The 17,294-nt window shown below is 41.0% G+C and overlaps 1 protein-coding gene and 1 pseudogene across 1 annotated transcript in view; one reads left to right on the plus strand and one right to left on the minus strand.

Annotated features, from left to right (window-relative positions):
* Window positions 1–17,294, minus strand: part of KREMEN1 (kringle containing transmembrane protein 1) — a 99,374-nt gene that overhangs the window by 64,655 nt on the left and 17,425 nt on the right. Inside the window, exon 3 of the mRNA XM_077160644.1 lies at window positions 14,324–14,415. Within this exon, the coding sequence (XP_077016759.1) occupies window positions 14,324–14,415 (92 nt within the window). The remainder of the gene's footprint in view (window positions 1–14,323; window positions 14,416–17,294) is intronic.
* On the plus strand, window positions 5,892–8,185 carry LOC143684011 (splicing factor, proline- and glutamine-rich pseudogene; annotated as a pseudogene).

Raw genomic sequence — 17,294 nt, forward strand, 5'->3', positions numbered from 1 at the left:
CTTCATAAAATATGTCTTTCTGTATGTCACTCCTAATCAACTCTGACTTTCAAGGTCTGATTTGGTTCTTCTCGTCCACTCCTCTACCACAAACAGCCTGGACCCTAACCCACGCGCATACCAATCTTGAGCCCTTCCTCCATACCACTGTCATGGTGTCCCCTGACCTATGTAGCTCCCATCTACTTTTCTTCATAAGGCCTCTCCCCCCAGCCTCCACAACCCTTATTGAGCCCGCTCATCTTTAAAAACTCACAGCATTGTACCACACAATTTCAACACTTATTTATATAATTGATGGGCTGGTCTCCAATCTATTACTCAGATTCCTAATTACATCATAAAATTGAGGGTAGGGACCATTTCTTATGTGCATATTTCTTACAGGCCCTAGCAAGGGCCAATGCGAAGATTTTCAGCCAAATCATCTCTACTGATCTGAGTGATTTTCCCTTTTTAAGCTATTAGTATCCTTCATACAATAGTGCTTTAGAACATTTTGGAAATTCAGTATGTCTATCATACTGATATGACATATCATACTATCACTGAGGACAGTATCCATTTGGTTCAGAAAGTGTTTTTTTAATGGAAAATTAAATAATATCCGCTACCAAAAACAATGGGTAGTCAAGTGCACACAGGACTTGAAATCATGAAGCTGCATTACAAAAACAAATGTAGGAGGATGCACTGGTAATTCAGTGGTAGAATTCTCACCCACCATGTGGGAGACCCAGGTTCAATTCCTGGCCCATGCGTCTTGTGCTTGTACGCCAGAAAAGTAATTTTTTCTTTCCTAATCGACTCTTGTAGGGGGCAGACCTATTGTTTAGAGTGGAAACCTTGATTGGATTATTTCCATGGAGATGTGATATACCCAGTTGTTGGTGTGTCCTTTCTGATAGACGGAGAAATGACTCCACCCATTCAAGGTGAGTCTTGATTAGTTTACTGGAGTCCTTTAAAAGGGGGAATATTTCGGAGGAAGCTCAGATGCTTGGAGAACAGTCGCTTCAGAGCCCACAAAGAGACAGATATTTGGAGATGTTTAGAGTGCCAACAGAGAGAGCAGATGCCTAGACATGGATATTTGGAGATGCAGAGCCCAGCACATGTTGCCATGTGCCTTCCCATGCAAGCCAGAACCCTGAGCTGTGTCCCAGAAGAATTAAGAGAATGTCCACAAATGCTTAGAGAAGAAGCTGCTAGCATCAGAAGCAGGAGGCAACATAACCAGTCACAAGGACCAGCAGATGCCAGCCATGTGCCTTCCCATGGGACAGACTTTGGCCTTTCTTGAGTCAAGGCATCTTTCTCTGGATGCTTTAGTTTGGACATTTTTATGGCCTTAGAATTGTAAACTTGTAACTTAATAAATTTCCTTTTTAAAAGCCATCCCATTTCTCGTATATTACATTCCGGCAGCATTAGCAAACTAAAACACCCCCATCCCCACACCCCCCCAAAAAAGTTCTGAACAAAATTCCCCATGATATACATATTGCATATTTGTGTGTGCACAGATATAAAAATACATATATGTAGGGAGAAACACTTAAAAAAAAAAAAAAAGAAAGAGAGAACAAATGTGGGGCCTCTTGTGTTCCTGGAATCCAAAGCCATGCCCCCAAGGGAACAGTCACAACAGAAGCTGAGGCATGGTACCAAGCTCCAAAGTCAGTCAGAGAAAAAAGAATAGACAGAAGTAAAATAGTTATGAATAATGCATTTTAGGAATTAGATCGCAGAAACATTCAAAGGGTAGCCCATTCACAGTGGCATTGGCCACTGTGATACCAGCAGGTACTTTCATGCCTACCAAATGCGAGATCTTGGACTTAGGGTTTTAAACATTTTATTAATTTAATCTAAAAAAAATAACCCTGGGAGGAAAACACAGATGAAGAAACCAAATCTTAGAGGGATATCTTTTGCCTAAAGCCACAAAGTAAGTGATAATCCAAACCTAAGTCAGTGTGACTCTCATGTCACATTCTTTCCACTAGCTTGTGTTGTCTCCAATCAGAAGAGATACAGCATCATGTCATTAACAAAGAATTTTTATTGAACACCTACACTGTGCTAGCTCTTGAGGAAGACTGTTGAAATATACAGTCCCTTTCAGTGGCAGCCACAGGGTGGTGTGAGGGGATAGAGCCTCAGAGGTTCCATCAGTAACCCTCAACAAAGAAACAGTCCAGGAAAAATCAGTGTACCTGCTAGGCATATGCAGCTTCAAGAGAAATCCTGGGGTGCCCCTTTCTATCCTAAGCTCTCCTATACTGAAATTCCAGAGCTACCACTACTTCTATCTTTGAACAGTTCAGTCTAGTTAGGAAAACTCTACTAACTACTCACAAAAACTGAGAATAAACAATATAAAACAGTATTCTGACAATGTTAATTTGAGCAGTCTCACTGGCTTCAAGTAAAATAAAACACCAAGTAATTGTAATAGAAAGATAGAGGCCCAGAGGGGACAAATTAGTCTGCATAATTTATACTATTAATGTTCATTTCAATATTGTTTTGGCTATTGGCTAAAGCTTGAGGTTTGCTTTAGCTGTAAAGTATAAATGATGCACAGAGATGCAGTGTTTTTAGAGAAGATGAACTTCAGCCTACAGCAACGCAGAAATGGTGATGGGGGAGATCCTGAGGCCCAGACAAAGCTGCTGATGTAGGATTTCATGCCAAGGGTCCAACCATGGGGAGCCCTTTCCCAGCTGAGAACAGCTGGGCTGGGAACACCCGTGGAGACAGACCAGCATTCTACAGAGCAGCTCTGCTATCCGATAAATGCTTCCTGGATACCGTCTCAGCCTGCTTTACTCCTGGGACTTGGGATTTCCCAAAGCCAAAGAAGAAAAGAAATTACTTAAAGCTAACAGCATGAACTACAGACCCTCTGTCGCCACTGAGTTAATCCTTTGGTTTTCACAATGTCAAAAAAGGCAATCTTAATAATTTGGCATACTATCAGGATTTCAAACTTTAATTCCCAAACAATCCACAAAGAAAGTTCTGAAGAATGACCTCAACAGTAGCCTGGAAACATCCCAGGACCCCTATTTTTAAGGAAATAAAGGACATGAAGCTTTTCTCCAGTACTGGAAGGAATGGGCACTGGACTTGCTATTAAGAATCCTAAATTCAAATTCTGCTTGGCTCTGAGTGTAATCCTTACCAAATCATTTAACTACCCTTAGCCTCAGTTTCCTCATCAGAAATGGGAGGAAGGAGCAGACATACAATCTGTATCATAGGATTGCTGAAAAAATTAAATAAAAGAATGTGACTATAAGTGCTTTGTATATATTAGGCACTCAATAATGGCTGTAACATACTAAAATCCAGTGTTGACATTAAAATGCATAAAATGCTGACAGTAACAAAACACTTTCTAAAACTGAGATGCCTTGACTACCTCTGGCAAAGGGCTCTTGACCTTTCACACAAACTATTAACACAGCTTTTACATCTCTTATTGGGGAACATAATGGAAGGCTTTCAAATCTTGTTTCTTTTTTTTTTGGCTGTATTTTGTAAGGTAAATACTAATAGCTTAGAGAAAGCAAATCTGTTTTAACAAGGTCAGGGTATCATGTAATTAGAAGGAACTTGAGCGGTGGGGTCACAGAATGAGACTGACTCAAGGTTCCATATTGCAGAGGTGCTTGTGCTGATTTCCTTTCAGGGTTGGTCTATGTGAATGCTACAATCACTAGACAATTTCTTGTGGATTTAAAGAGAAAAAAATCACTCCAGATCCCTAACACAGATGCTTAAGAAGCTATGGAGAACTTCCGGGTCAAGATGGCAGCTTAACAACGTGCGCATTTTAGTTCGTCCTCCAGAAAAACTACTAAATAACCAGAAACAGTATAGAACAGCTCCCAGAGCCACGATAGTGACCAGACACACAGCATATCCCAGTCTGGACCAGCTGGACCAGCTGCGAGCACCCCCCAGAACCATGCGTTTCCAAAGCTGCAGCGGCCAGCGCCCCTCCCCTACAGGCCGCTTCCCAGAGGGGAAAGGAAAGGACTTTACCAGCAGCAGGGACTGGGCACAATCAAACACCAATTGTGGAACTAATTAACAAATTCTGACTACTAAAAATAGGCCCCCAGCTTAGGTGAACCTGATCAAAACGGAGGTTGCTCATTTTTGCCCCTGAGCCAAGGGGGCAGGACTGACAGAAAAGGGGGAAAAAAAAAAAAGAAGGAAACAGAGGTTTTTGTGGCTGTGTATCTACAAAGGCTTGACTGCCTCTGGATACAGTGGCAGGACTTTTCAGGCTGCAACTGCCCCAGGCATAGGCAGAAGTGAGCTCTTTGGGGAGCTTATCTGGAGCCTGTGCCTTCCCCAGGGGAGGAGTGAAGCCCCACCCAGGTGGAATCCCTCCATCAAGGAATTCAGACCCTAGGGCTTGGTAATTTGAAGCCATTAAAAACTAGCCTACAACCTCTCCTCTGTCTCCACCATGCCCCCAGCAGGGAGAGTCCGCCAGAGTTAAAGGTACTGCATCCTCTTATGCTGGTGGGACCTGCAATCAGACAAGCACCACATACTGGGCAGGATAAGAAAAACAGAGTCCAGAGACTTCACAGGAAAGTCTTTCAACCTGCTGGGTCTCACCCTCAGGGAAAACCGATGCAGGTGACTCTTTCCTCCTGATAGGAGGCCAGTTTGGTCTGGGAAAATCTGGCTGGGGTCTAAAATATCTAAGTAGACCTTCTTAAGTGTGTGTAGTGGGGGAAGGCACCACACAAGCAGGGCAAGAAACAAGAAAACAAGAGCTGAAAAATTCTTCTCTGTTAAACAAAACTTAAGCTAAAGGTCCAGATAAAGCTGAATGGAATGTCAAAGAACAGATAGACAACAAATTCATCCAGCAAGAAAACCCTAGATAAAAGAAGTGAAAGCAATCTCCAGAATAAACTAATTAAGATAATTAAACGCCTAGATGCCAGCAAAAAATAACAAATCACACTAGGAAAATTGAAGATATGGCCCAGTCAAAGGAACAAACCAACAATTCAAATGACATACAGGAGCTGAAACAATTAATTCAGAATGTACGAACAGGCAAGGAAAACCTCATCAAAACCAAATCAATGAATTGAGGGAGGATATAAAGAAGGTAAGGAAAGAACAAAAAGAAGAAACTGAAAGTCTGAAAAAACAAATCACAGAACTTATGGGAATGAAAGACACAGTAGAAGAGATGAAAAAAACAACGGAAACCTACAATGGTAGATTTCGAGAGACAGAACATAGGATTAATGAACTGGAGGACGGAACATCTGAAACCCGACAAGAAACAGAAACTACAGGAAAAAAAATGGAAAAACATGAGCAGGGACTCAGGGAATTGAAAGACAATATGAAGCGCACGAATATACGTGTTGTGGGTGTCCCAGAAGGAGAAGAGAAGGGAAAAGGAGGAGAAAAACTAATGGAGGAAATTATCACTGAAAATTTCCCAACTCTTATGAAAGACCTAAAATTACAGATCCAAGAAGTGCAGCGTACCCCAAAGAGAACAGATCCAAATAGACATACTCCAAGACATTTACTAATCAGAATGTCAGAGGTCAAAGAGAAAGAGAGAATCTTGAAAGCAGCAAGAGAAAAGCAAACCATCACATAAGACTATACGTAGATCTCTCAGCAGAAACCACAGAGGCGAGAAGACAGTAGGATGATATATTTAAATTATTAAAAGAGAAAAACTGCCAACCAAGAATTCTATATCCAGCAAAACTGTCCTTCAAAAATGAGGGAGGGCCGGTGTCATTCGCCATTTTGTGTGAAGCAAAGTGGCCTCCACATTCCCTGAGCGTCTTCTTCGCTTCTGCCTCGACCGCCCCTTGACCACAGATATGTCTTGGGATCAGTTCCGAAGTCGCGGTGGTGGCAGCAGTGGCTTCCACCGGCATGGAGGAGGCGGCGGCCGAGGCGGCCTCCACGACTTCCGCTCTCCGCCGCCTGGCATGGGCCTCAATCATAACCGCGGGCCCATGGGTCCCGGGACTGGCCAGGGTGGTCCCAAGCCCCAGATCCCGCCACCGCCTCCTCATCAACAACAGCAGCAGCCACCGCTGCAGCAGCCGCTGCCACAGCCGCAGCCACCGCATCAGCAACCGCATCAACAGCCGCATCAGCAGCCTCCGCCACAGGACTCTTCTAAGCCTGTCGTTCCTCAGGGACCCGGCCTGCTCCTGGAGTAGGCAATGCTCCACTGGCCTCCGGTTCGGCTCCGCCCGCCACTCCCCCGACCTCTGTGGCCCCTCCAGGGCCAGGCCCCACCCCGACTCCACCGCCTGCCGTCACTTCGGCACCCCCCGGGGCCCCTCCTGCCACACCGCCGAGTAGTGGCATCCCAACCACTCCCCCTCAAACAGGGGGTCCGCCACCTCTGCCCGCAGGAGGCCCGGATCCCGGGCCCTGCTTAGGCCCGGGACCCGGCGGCCCCGAAGGGGGCAAGATGCTAGGCGGGCCGAAGCCTGGAGGTGGCCCGGGCCTAAGCGCTCCTGGTGGCCACCTCAAGCCGCCGCACCGAGGTGGCGGTGAGCCTCGCGGGGGCCGGCAGCATCACCCACCCTACCACCAGCAACATCATCAGGGCCCCCCGTCTGGCGGACCAGGAGGCCGCAGTGAAGAGAAGATCTCCAATTCCGAGGGATTTAAAGCCAACTTGTCTCTCTTGAGGAGGCCTGGAGAGAAAACCTACACAAAGCGCTGTCGGTTGTTTGTTGGTAATCTACCTGCTGATATCACAGAGGATGAATTCAAAAGATTGTTTGCTAAATATGGAGAACCAGGAGAAGTTTTTATCAACAAAGGCAAAGGATTTGGATTTATTAAACTTGACTCTAGAGCCTTGGCTGAAATTGCCAAAGCTGAACTTGATGATACACCCATGAGAGGTAGACAGCTTCGGGTTCGCTTTGCGACACATGCGGCTGCCCTTTCCGTTCGTAATCTTTCTCCTTATGTTTCCAATGAACTTTTGGAAGAAGCCTTTAGCCAGTTTGGTCCTATTGAAAGGGCTGTTGTAATTGTGGATGATCGTGGAAGATCTACAGGGAAAGGCATTGTTGAATTTGCTTCTAAACCAGCAGCATGAAAAGCATTTGAATGATGCAGTGAAGGCGTTTTCTTACTGACAACAACTCCTTGACCAGTTATTGTTGAACCACTTGAACAATTAGATGATGAAGATGGTCTTCCTGAAAAACTTGCACAGAAGAATCCAATGTATCAGAAGGAGAGAGAAACACCTCCTCGTTTTGCCCAGCATGGCACATTTGAGTATGAACATTCTCAGCATTGGAAGTCCTTGGATGAAATGGAAAAACAGCAGAGGGAACAAGTTGAAAAAAACATGAAAGATGCAAAGGACAAATTGGAAAGTGAGATGGAAGATGCCTATCACGAGCATCAGGCAAATCTTTTACGTCAAGATCTGATGAGACGCCAGAAAGAATTAAGACGCATGGAAGAACTTCAGAATCAAGAAATGCAGAAACGTAAAGAAATGCAGTTGAGGCAAGAGGAGGAACGACGTAGAAGGGAAGAAGAGATGATGATTCGTCATTGTGAGATGGAAGAACAAATGAGATGCCAAAGAGAGGAAAGCTACAACCGGATGGGATACATGGATCCAAGAGAAAGAGACATGAGAATGGGTGGTGGAGGAGCAATGAACATGGGAGATCCCTATGGTTCAGGAAGCCAGAAATTTCCACCTCTAGGTGGTGGTGGTGGCATAGGTTATGAAGCCAATCCTGGAGTTCCACCAGCAGCGATGAGTGGTTCCATGATGGGAAGCGACATGCGTACTGAGCGCTTTGGGCAGGGAGGTGCGGGGCCTGTGGGTGGACAGGGTCCTAGAGGAATGGGGCCTGGAACTCCAGCAGGATATGGTAGGGGGAGAGAAGAATATGAAGGCCCAAACAAAAAACCCCGATTTTAGATGTGATATCTAGCTTTCATTCCAGTTTGTTTTGTTTTTTCTTGTTTAGATACCAACCTTTTAAATTCTTGCATTTTAGTAAGAAAGCTTACCTTTTTATGGATGTTAGCAGTTTATTGACCTAATATTTGTAAATGGTCTGTTTGGGCAGGTATAATTATGTAATGCAGTGTTTGAAACAGGAGAATTTTTTTTCTTTTTTTTTTTAAATGTATAATGTCCCTCAAGTTCTGGCAGTGTACTTGTGCCACTGAATTCCCAAAGTGTACCTTTTTTTTTTTTTTTACTCTGCTTCAAATAAATAGAAAAATAGTTATACTATTTAAAAAAATGAGAGAGAAATTAAAACATTTTCAGACAAAAAATCACTGAGAGAATTTGTGACCAAGGGACCACCTCTGCAAGAAATACTAAAGGGAACACTAGAGACAAACACGAAGACAGAAGAGAGTGGTGTGGAGAAGAGTGTAGAAAGGAAGACTATGAGTAAAGGTAAAAAGAAGGAAAATTAGATACGACATACAAAATCCAGAAGGCAAAATAGTAGAAGAAAGTACTACCCATGCAGTAATAACACTGAATGTTAATGGATTAAACTCTCCAATCAAAAGACGTAGTCTGGCAGAATGTATTAAAAAACAGGACCCATCTACATGCTGTCTCTACTCAAAGGACACGAGGCCAAGGAAACAAATGGACATTTACACACCAATGTTTATAGCAGCATTATTTACAATATACCAAGAGATGGAAACAGCCAAAATGTCCATCAACAGACAGTTGGCTAAACAAACTGTGACATTTACATAAGATGGACTATTACGCAGCTGTAAGAAAGAATAAAGTTATGAAGTATGTAACAACATGAATGGACCTTAAGGACGTTATGCTGAGTGTGATTAGCCAGAAACAAAAGGACAAATACTGTAGGGTCTCACTGATATGAACTGACATTAGTGAATAAACTTGGAATATTTCCTTGGTAACAGAGAGCATCAGGAGATAGAAATAGGGTAAGATATTGGGTAATAGGAGCTGAAGGGATACAGATTGTGCAACAGGACTGAATATAAAAACTCAGAATGGACAGCACAATATTACCTAACTGTAATACAATTATGTTAAAACACTGAATGAAGCTGCATACGAGAATGATAGAGGGAGGAGGGCTGGGGCATAAATGAAATCACAAAGAAAGATAGATGATAAAGATTGAGATCGTGTAATCTAGGAATGCCTAGAGTGTATAATGATAGTGACTAAATGTACAAATTTAAAAAATGTTTTTGCATGAGGAAGAACAAAAGAATGTCATTACTGCAGTGTGCTGAAAATAGATGGTACTTAATATTTAAAAATTTCAACTAATGTGTGAGACTAAAGCAAAAAATATTTGGTACAAATCTATACTTTGACTAGTGCATCTCCTAATATAACTTATGTAGATAGTTGATTGAACACCTTAAGTACATGGAACTTTGTATAGGACATGAGATTTTGTTGGTTTGTCCAGGTGATGCCCTGCTGAATCCCAGAGTGATTTGATCAGTGAGTGGAAAAGTATTTGCAAAGTCCCCTTCAGGGAATGGTGAGAACGGGGGAAAACTCAACTTTCCCAAGCTGAATTCTTGATATTCTCACAAGCAGTGTGGACAACCAAAGCTATAGGCTGAGCCCTCAGTCTTGGGGTTTGTTCATATGAAACTTAACCCCACAAAGGATAGGTCAAGTCTACTTAAAATTCAGGCCTAAGATTCACCCCCAAGAGAGCCTCTTTTGTTGCTCAGATGTGGCCTCTCTCTCCAGCCAACAGAGCAAGCAGACTACCACCCTCCCCCTGTCTAGGTGGGACATGACTCCCAGGGGTGTGGATCTTCCTGGCAGTGTGGGACAGAAATCCCAGAATGAGCTGAGAGTCAGCATCAAGGGATTGAGAAAAACTCTAGAATGAGCTGAGACCCAGCAGCAAGGGATTGAGAAAACCTTCTCGACCAAAAGGGGGAAGAGTGAAATGAGACAAAGTGTCAATGGCTGAGAGATTCCAAACAGAGTCGAGAGGTTATCCTGGAGGTTATTCTTACGCATTAAGTAGATATCACCTTGTTATCCAAGATGTAATGGAGACGCTGGAGGGAACTGCCTGAAAATGTAGAGCTGTGTTCCAGTAGCCATGTTTCTTGATGATGAATGTATAATGATTTCGCTTTCACAATGCGACTGTGTGATTGTGAAAACCTTGGGTCTGATGCTCCTTTTATCTACCTTGTCAACAGATGAGTAGAACATATGGAATAAAAATAAATAATAGGGAGAACAAATGTTAAAATAGATTTAGTTTGAAATGCTAGTGATCAATGAAAGGGATCAGTAAGGGGTATGGCATGTAAAATTTTTTTCCCTCTGTTATATTTTTCTGTTGTCTTTTTATTTCTTTTTCTGAATTGATGCTAAAGTTCTGGGAAATGATCATGATGATGAATATGCAACTGTGTGATGATATTGTGAATTGCTGAGTGTATGTGTTGGGAATGTTTGTGTTTCTTGTAATTTTTTTTAAATTAATAACAAATTAAAAAAAAAAAAAAAAAGAAGCTATGGAGAGACGTCTTCTTTAGTTACACAGCTCTACCCTTAGCCTCATGACCATCCTTTCTGGATCAAGACCAAGCTCTATACCCAGACCATAACACCTTCCATTAGCTGATCCAGACTACTTCTCAGACTTCAATTCCTGCCCCTTCCTTCTTAAAATGTGTGTCTCAGCAACACTGACTTGTTGGAAATTACCATTGTATATGCTTCAGTGCAAAGTATTCTACCTCAAAAACCCTTCTGCCCACACCGAACCCTAACATCTAACACCTCACTCTCAACATGTGGTCCTGCAGCTTGAGCATCCTAGAAGGTTGTTAGAAATGCAGAAGCTCAAGCTCACCCCAGACCTACTGGACCACAACCTGCATTTTATCAACATCCCACACTGTATGTACTGCATGTTGGAGAAATCCTGTACAAAGACTCTGCTTCTCCCAGAAGCCTTCTGTCAAACAGTGGCCTCTGCCTCCCACCGTGCCAGGACAGTTGCCCCTCTTTGGTGGTCTCATAGAATCCTTTACTCACCTCACTTATTACAGAGCATCCTGCATACGCTTATCTGTTTATGTGTCTGACTTCTGCCCTAGGCTGGGGACTCCTTACCGGCTGCAGACCACATTATCCTTGTTCCCCCTACTTTGTAAAAGTTCTAACACATGGCTGGAGCTTAAAAACATCATTTATCACAGCTAATAACATCTATTTATGTCTAGGGTGCTTATTTGGATTTACAATTTTAATAACTAAATTTAGTAACTCAGATACTTGTGAGATACATTTGACAGTATCACAATTTAGGTTAGTCATAATACATATTTGTATTCAGATATTCTGAATGTTGTATTTATTCTTTAAATATTTAAAATTAGAAAATTAAAATTTTATTTTAATAGAAATTTTCAAACATACACAAAAGTAGGAAAGACTACTATAATGAACCCATCTCCCAGTAAAAACTAATGTCTTTTTTTTTTTTTTAACTCTTCTGATTTCATCTATTTCCTCCCCTATCCCCATCCCAGTCACTTTTTGGGGTGCTGAATTATTTTAAAGCAAATCCCATACCAGACATAATGCTATTTTAACCACAAATATTTCAGTATGTATCTACAATTAAAAAGAAATTTTAAAAATATAGTCCCACTATGCACTATCATATCTAAATAATTAACAGTAACTCTTTCATATAATCTAATGGCCCAGTTGATATTCAGATTTCCCCAACTATTTCAAAGATGAATTTTTTATAGTTGGGTTTGTACAAATCATGTGAATGTTTAATAGCAAGCAAAAAATAGCCCCAGAGATGAGAAAGTAAATTTCTTACAACCATAGCCTCAGGTCTAAATTAGCTATGTGAAAAAAAAATTACATTTTCCTTTAGAATGACATTTGCAGGATTTTCCCAACTTACAACTAGATTAGTTACTTTCAAAACCTGCACAAACTTGTATAAAGAACCTATAGGTAAAACAGAACAAAGTAAAAGCCAAGCTAAGGTCCACACTAGCATGTCCCTCAAAAGCACTAAAATAAAAGGGAATTAGAATGGTTATGAGGATTATTTAACAAAAAAGAGAGATGCAAGGGACAGATATTAAGCCAAATGACTTTCCCTTTCAATAGCTGTCAACAGTATTTAGACACCTGGAGGGTGGGACCTAGAGGGATGGTAAACTTCGCAAAGGTGGAATGTGCTTTTAAATTCTGCATTTTTCCTGCCTGCAATAAGAACTTGGAGTTTCTGAAACATGCTGGCAGAAGCAGTTGGAGAGACAAATCCAATTACCTTGGAGTTGGTCCCTTTTTAATAGTAAGTTCTGATTCAGACACCACAGATCAAGATCAGTTCAAATTTCCCTTCGCCACTTTTGAACCAATACTTCATCTCCACCTCCCTGCTTGTTTTAGCTCTCCACAGAACAAGCCAAGGGACAGAGATTCCAGTCTCCACACAATGACCCACCATTCAACCAGATTCTGCTTTGTCCCTAAACATTCATTCCCCCCTGCTCCTGCTGGGTCTGTTATATTCTGATATGAACTTTCCAGGAATCTGATCATGTCACAGGCCTCTTCCTGTATGACAAGTTCAACACTAATCATGAATAGTGGTTTCACATAGAGGGTTAGTATTGTTTATGAAAATTATGACTCTACATCTAGAAATAGGGCAACACAGACCTAAAATAGGCAGGCTGTACCCCAGTCGGGTCTTCCAGGCAATAACCAAGCTTTCTTGCTACAGCACTAGAGTTTTTCTCAACTATGTTAATCTGACCTATGAGCAGCAAATGTTCCGTCCTACTCAGCATCTGAGGTTCAGCCTGAGGGAGTGTCCTGGAGCCCACAGGTGAAACTGGCTGGTTTTACAAAGAACCAATGCCAGACACCACTCACTTTTCCCAAACCAAGTATTCTCTAAGTTCTCATTTCTGACTTCTGTAAGTTTCCTGACCCAGGCTGTTTCAAGGTCAGCTTTAAGAGCATTGAGAGAGCTATCAAAAGGGCCATCAAAAATGGAAATACTATTCAATTTGCTTTATTTGGAACAGTGAGGCACACTGGCAAGTGTTATGAGTTGTACTGGATGTTCTGTACCATTTTGCTATAACTCTTTTCTGGAATCAAGTTTCGATGACCAAATGAATCTGCTTCTATTGGTCCACATTTTATATTTAACAAATGCAAGTTGAGGAGGATTATCTTTCTAAATGAAAGTACCGAAACTGAAATCCCCTCTTTACCAACCCTGAGAAATGACACAGGCTGGTACTAAAAGACCATCTTTGTGTAGAACAAATGGACCAAGGAAAATCTGCTTTCCTCTCCCCCTTCCCCTTTCTTCTTTACATAACTAGAGCCAAATGAGACTTTTTTATTTAAAAAATTTTTGGTTAGGCAGATGAAGCAAAGGCCAATTCTTCTGGTCTTTACAGTTTTCTCAATTTTGTAACTGAAATAAAACTCATTCGGGATGGTGAAGTATGGAGGGATAGTGAAGCTAAGGTAGTGGTAACATTTGGAAGTTTAAATTATTAAAGGTAAATACTGGCCAGAAGCACTGGTTCAAGGGTCTGCCCTTTCCCCTTGAAGCATCAGAATACAAACTGCTGATCTGTTCATGAGTGAGCAGGGGGTCCCATGTGAGAAAACAGGCCTTTTAGTAAACGACTGAAGTGACTGGGTTTTTTCAGTAGTAGAGGGGTATAGGATGTGAATTTCATTAAAAAAAAAATCTTTATGCTAATGTGGGAAAATGAATTATCATATTGCTTTGTATGCATTTAATCAAATATTTACTGGAAATCATTTTTCAGGGGACACTTCAAATCCAAATAATAAGTAGTATCATAACTTAATTTTACTGTCTATAAAGAGGCTCTTTATTCATTCTAAGAAATGCACTCAACAAGCGTGAGGTACTTTTTTTTTTCTATCCTGCTATTCAACTGTTGCCCTCTCTACCCATGAAATCAGCATGAAGAAACTAACTACAAGTGGGAACTCTGGGCTTACCCACCAGGAGAATGGGGTGCAGAGGGGACTGGGCATTCCCACTGCTGAAAGGCCTCAACAAGGTTGAAACATGAAAACCTTGGCTCAGGAAATTTCTCCCTCCTTGGCTTTATGAAATTTGCCTGCCTGAACTACTTGACCTCCAGTCGGGGCCTTCCACGCCGCACTTCCATTTAGCGTCTAATGTCCTATAAACCATCACATTATGTATTTCAGTCTTACTCTGGCAAGCAGGTATCTCACAGAACTTCCAGTAGACACCATCCTCGTGCTCTGCCACATAGCACCAGGGGCTCACATCTCCATCTGGGTTTCTGTTGGGGAAAAGGACATGATATGTAACATTTCTGGGTTTTCAAGTCAACCAGCTCATTGCTTTTCTGTCGCACAGAAAGGTAAGCATCAGTTTCTGTGTCATATATGTTTACATAAATTCACTATAGTGTCACTAGGACAAACGACCACTGAACAAATCACTCCAACCAGCAATAAGAGGTTCTGGCTTTCCCTTGCTGCCCAAAGTGGATCCTCAAATGTGAACACTGAGATTCCAACGGCTGAGAGAGCACAGGTCCCTCAGACTGCTGCTAAGAACTTGAAGTGACAAAGGATCCTGGCCAGCAATTCGGTAACTGGAATGAATCAAAGGTCCTAAAATATGCAAACTTTTTATCCAGCAATTTCCCCTTTGGGAATTTATTCTAAGGAAATCTTTATTCACAAAGATGTTCACCAAGTGTTTTTTAAATAATATAAAACAGATGGAAACAACAAATATTCAACAATAAAGGAATGGTTGAACAAATAAGGTATATCTATTCAAAGGAATGCTAGGCAGCTAGTAAAAATGTGGTGCAGAGATATATTTATTAATATGGAAAAATATTCACATTACCTTATTAGATTTTTTTAAGAAGGCAGTCATAAAACACCATGAATGATACAATTCCATTTTTTGAAGATGTATTGACTACTCAAAAGTACTTCTCTCTAGATGATAGAGATTTAAATGATTTTTTCCTTTCTAGGTCTGTTTTATTTTTTCTCTATATTGAACACTCTGTGTGACTTTTAAAGGTTTACTTAATAAAATAAAATTCACATAATATAAAATTCAATGACAAGCTTTCACTGGGATTGGGTGGTCAACTTATATGATAGGAATGGGTTCTACTACTTCCTCAAAATACTGACTCAGAGAATTCTGAAGAAAACTCTGCCAAAGAGTTTAAATTAGGACCTACAATCCTATAGTCCCTGTACCAATTTCTGATATGGCAATAGCATTTTTTTCTTTTTTAATACAGTTTTAGTGAGATATAGTCACACACAATACAATCTATCCAAAGTGTACAATCAATGACTCACAGTATCATCACCAGTAATAACATTTTTAAAAGATTTATTTCACATTTTTCAATGATAATGGCTTAGAACAAATGCTCTTCATGGTCTTTTCAATTCAGAGACTCCAGGAAAAGAATGAGGGAACAATGCTGAAGCAGACCAAAAAATGGCAGGGGCTACTGGACACATAAAAAAGCCTAACCTCTCTTCAAGGCTTTCCAAGCTCCCTTTATTTAGACTCAGAACACTGGAAACCTGACACTACAGTGAGGCCGGAAATGGGCATAAAGACCCTGCAGCCTGAGCTTTGGAACAACCCCTATCAGGCCTCGGAGGAATAAGCCTATTGTGAGGTCTAGAAGATAAGCCTCCCTGAAGCACAAAGGGTTCTTTTATTCTTTTTGCCCAAAGGCAGGTGCCAGCCCCAAAGCTGCTCTTCCCCTGTCCCTGCCTTCCCCTCTGATCCAGATATGTCGGGCTCAGAGAAGTGCGTTCCCATCACTCGCCAGCTCTCAGACATCTCGAATGTTGATAGGTCTGAAAAAAATTACAGAAGACAAACATGGTGTCGGATGTCAGCGGAGCAATCAAAGTAGAAGAACTAGTACAAAGCCTTTCTTTCAACAGTATTTCACTGTCATTTTCCTCTCTCTATTCGGTGTTCAGCTTTGATGTATTATTTGGTAAAGCCCTTAGAAAACAATTGTTTATTATCCATGTCATGACCATTCTGAAAACAATAAGAATAGCTTAATAAAGAACAAGCAAATTCATATTTGCCTTTATTGCAGTGATAAAACAAAAGGTGGGGCAGTGATAAAACAAAAGGTTGGGACTCTAATGTGATAATAATCAACAACTTCAGGCTGTCCTCTTTTGGAGTATAAACTGGTAGCTCAGATCTGGCACATTCCATCAAACCAAAGGAGAGCTGCAGATGACCAGGGCTAAGGAGAAAGATGGTCCTCCCTGGCTCTCACTGCTATTTTAATGGATATTTAATGGTAGATTTCTGGGAGCCTATGAATGGAAATGGGTATTAATTTAATAGAACAATATATTTTTTTCTTATAAATTAATTCTCATGGGAAATTTAAAATTCATCTCAAAATCCAACTTAAAAACAGGAGCTCTTCTGACAAGGTTTGCTTGAGACAAAAAAGTAATGGAATAAACCAGCAGCCTACTACACCAAGACATACTTCAGAACAAGAAAAGTTATAACCATGTAAAAACCAGAAATAGACACCCATTTCTCTTTCCAAGCCCTCTTTCCAACACAACCACATCAGTCTTATAGGGAAAGGAAGTAAAACAAAAATGGAGCATGCTAATTTTCTGATTTACACAAAATGTTTATTTAATGAACATGTGTAACTTTGAAAATAAACTACAAAAGAATTATGTAATAAGCATGTGCTTAACTTTAACAATAAAATACAAAAGATAAGAAAATGTCAAGTAGGATATATATAAAGTTGTTATCTATGGGAAGTAGGACTTGGTGAGGATAATTTGGGGAAGAAAGAAGAGAAATGGAGGGGTTTATCTATTCAAATAATATATATATATATATATATATATATATATATATAGTGTTTTGGAATTTGACCCAACAAGTTTTTAATACTTTTATAATGACAAACTAAAATACAATGCAACAGCAACTGTGAAGGAATGCCCAGTTGATGCAAGTTAGGAGAGAGTTGAAGGTACAGGGATAAAGATTCCATAGACTTCCAGTGTTTTGGAGCAGTTGGAAGGAAAAATCTGAGATGGTAGTACATGACAAACTCTGGGATCTGTTCTGTAATTATTTATCGACGTGTACATGAAAATTATTGCT

This window comes from Tamandua tetradactyla, chromosome 5, assembly GCF_023851605.1.
Source record: "Tamandua tetradactyla isolate mTamTet1 chromosome 5, mTamTet1.pri, whole genome shotgun sequence".
Taxonomy (NCBI): domain Eukaryota; kingdom Metazoa; phylum Chordata; class Mammalia; order Pilosa; family Myrmecophagidae; genus Tamandua; species Tamandua tetradactyla.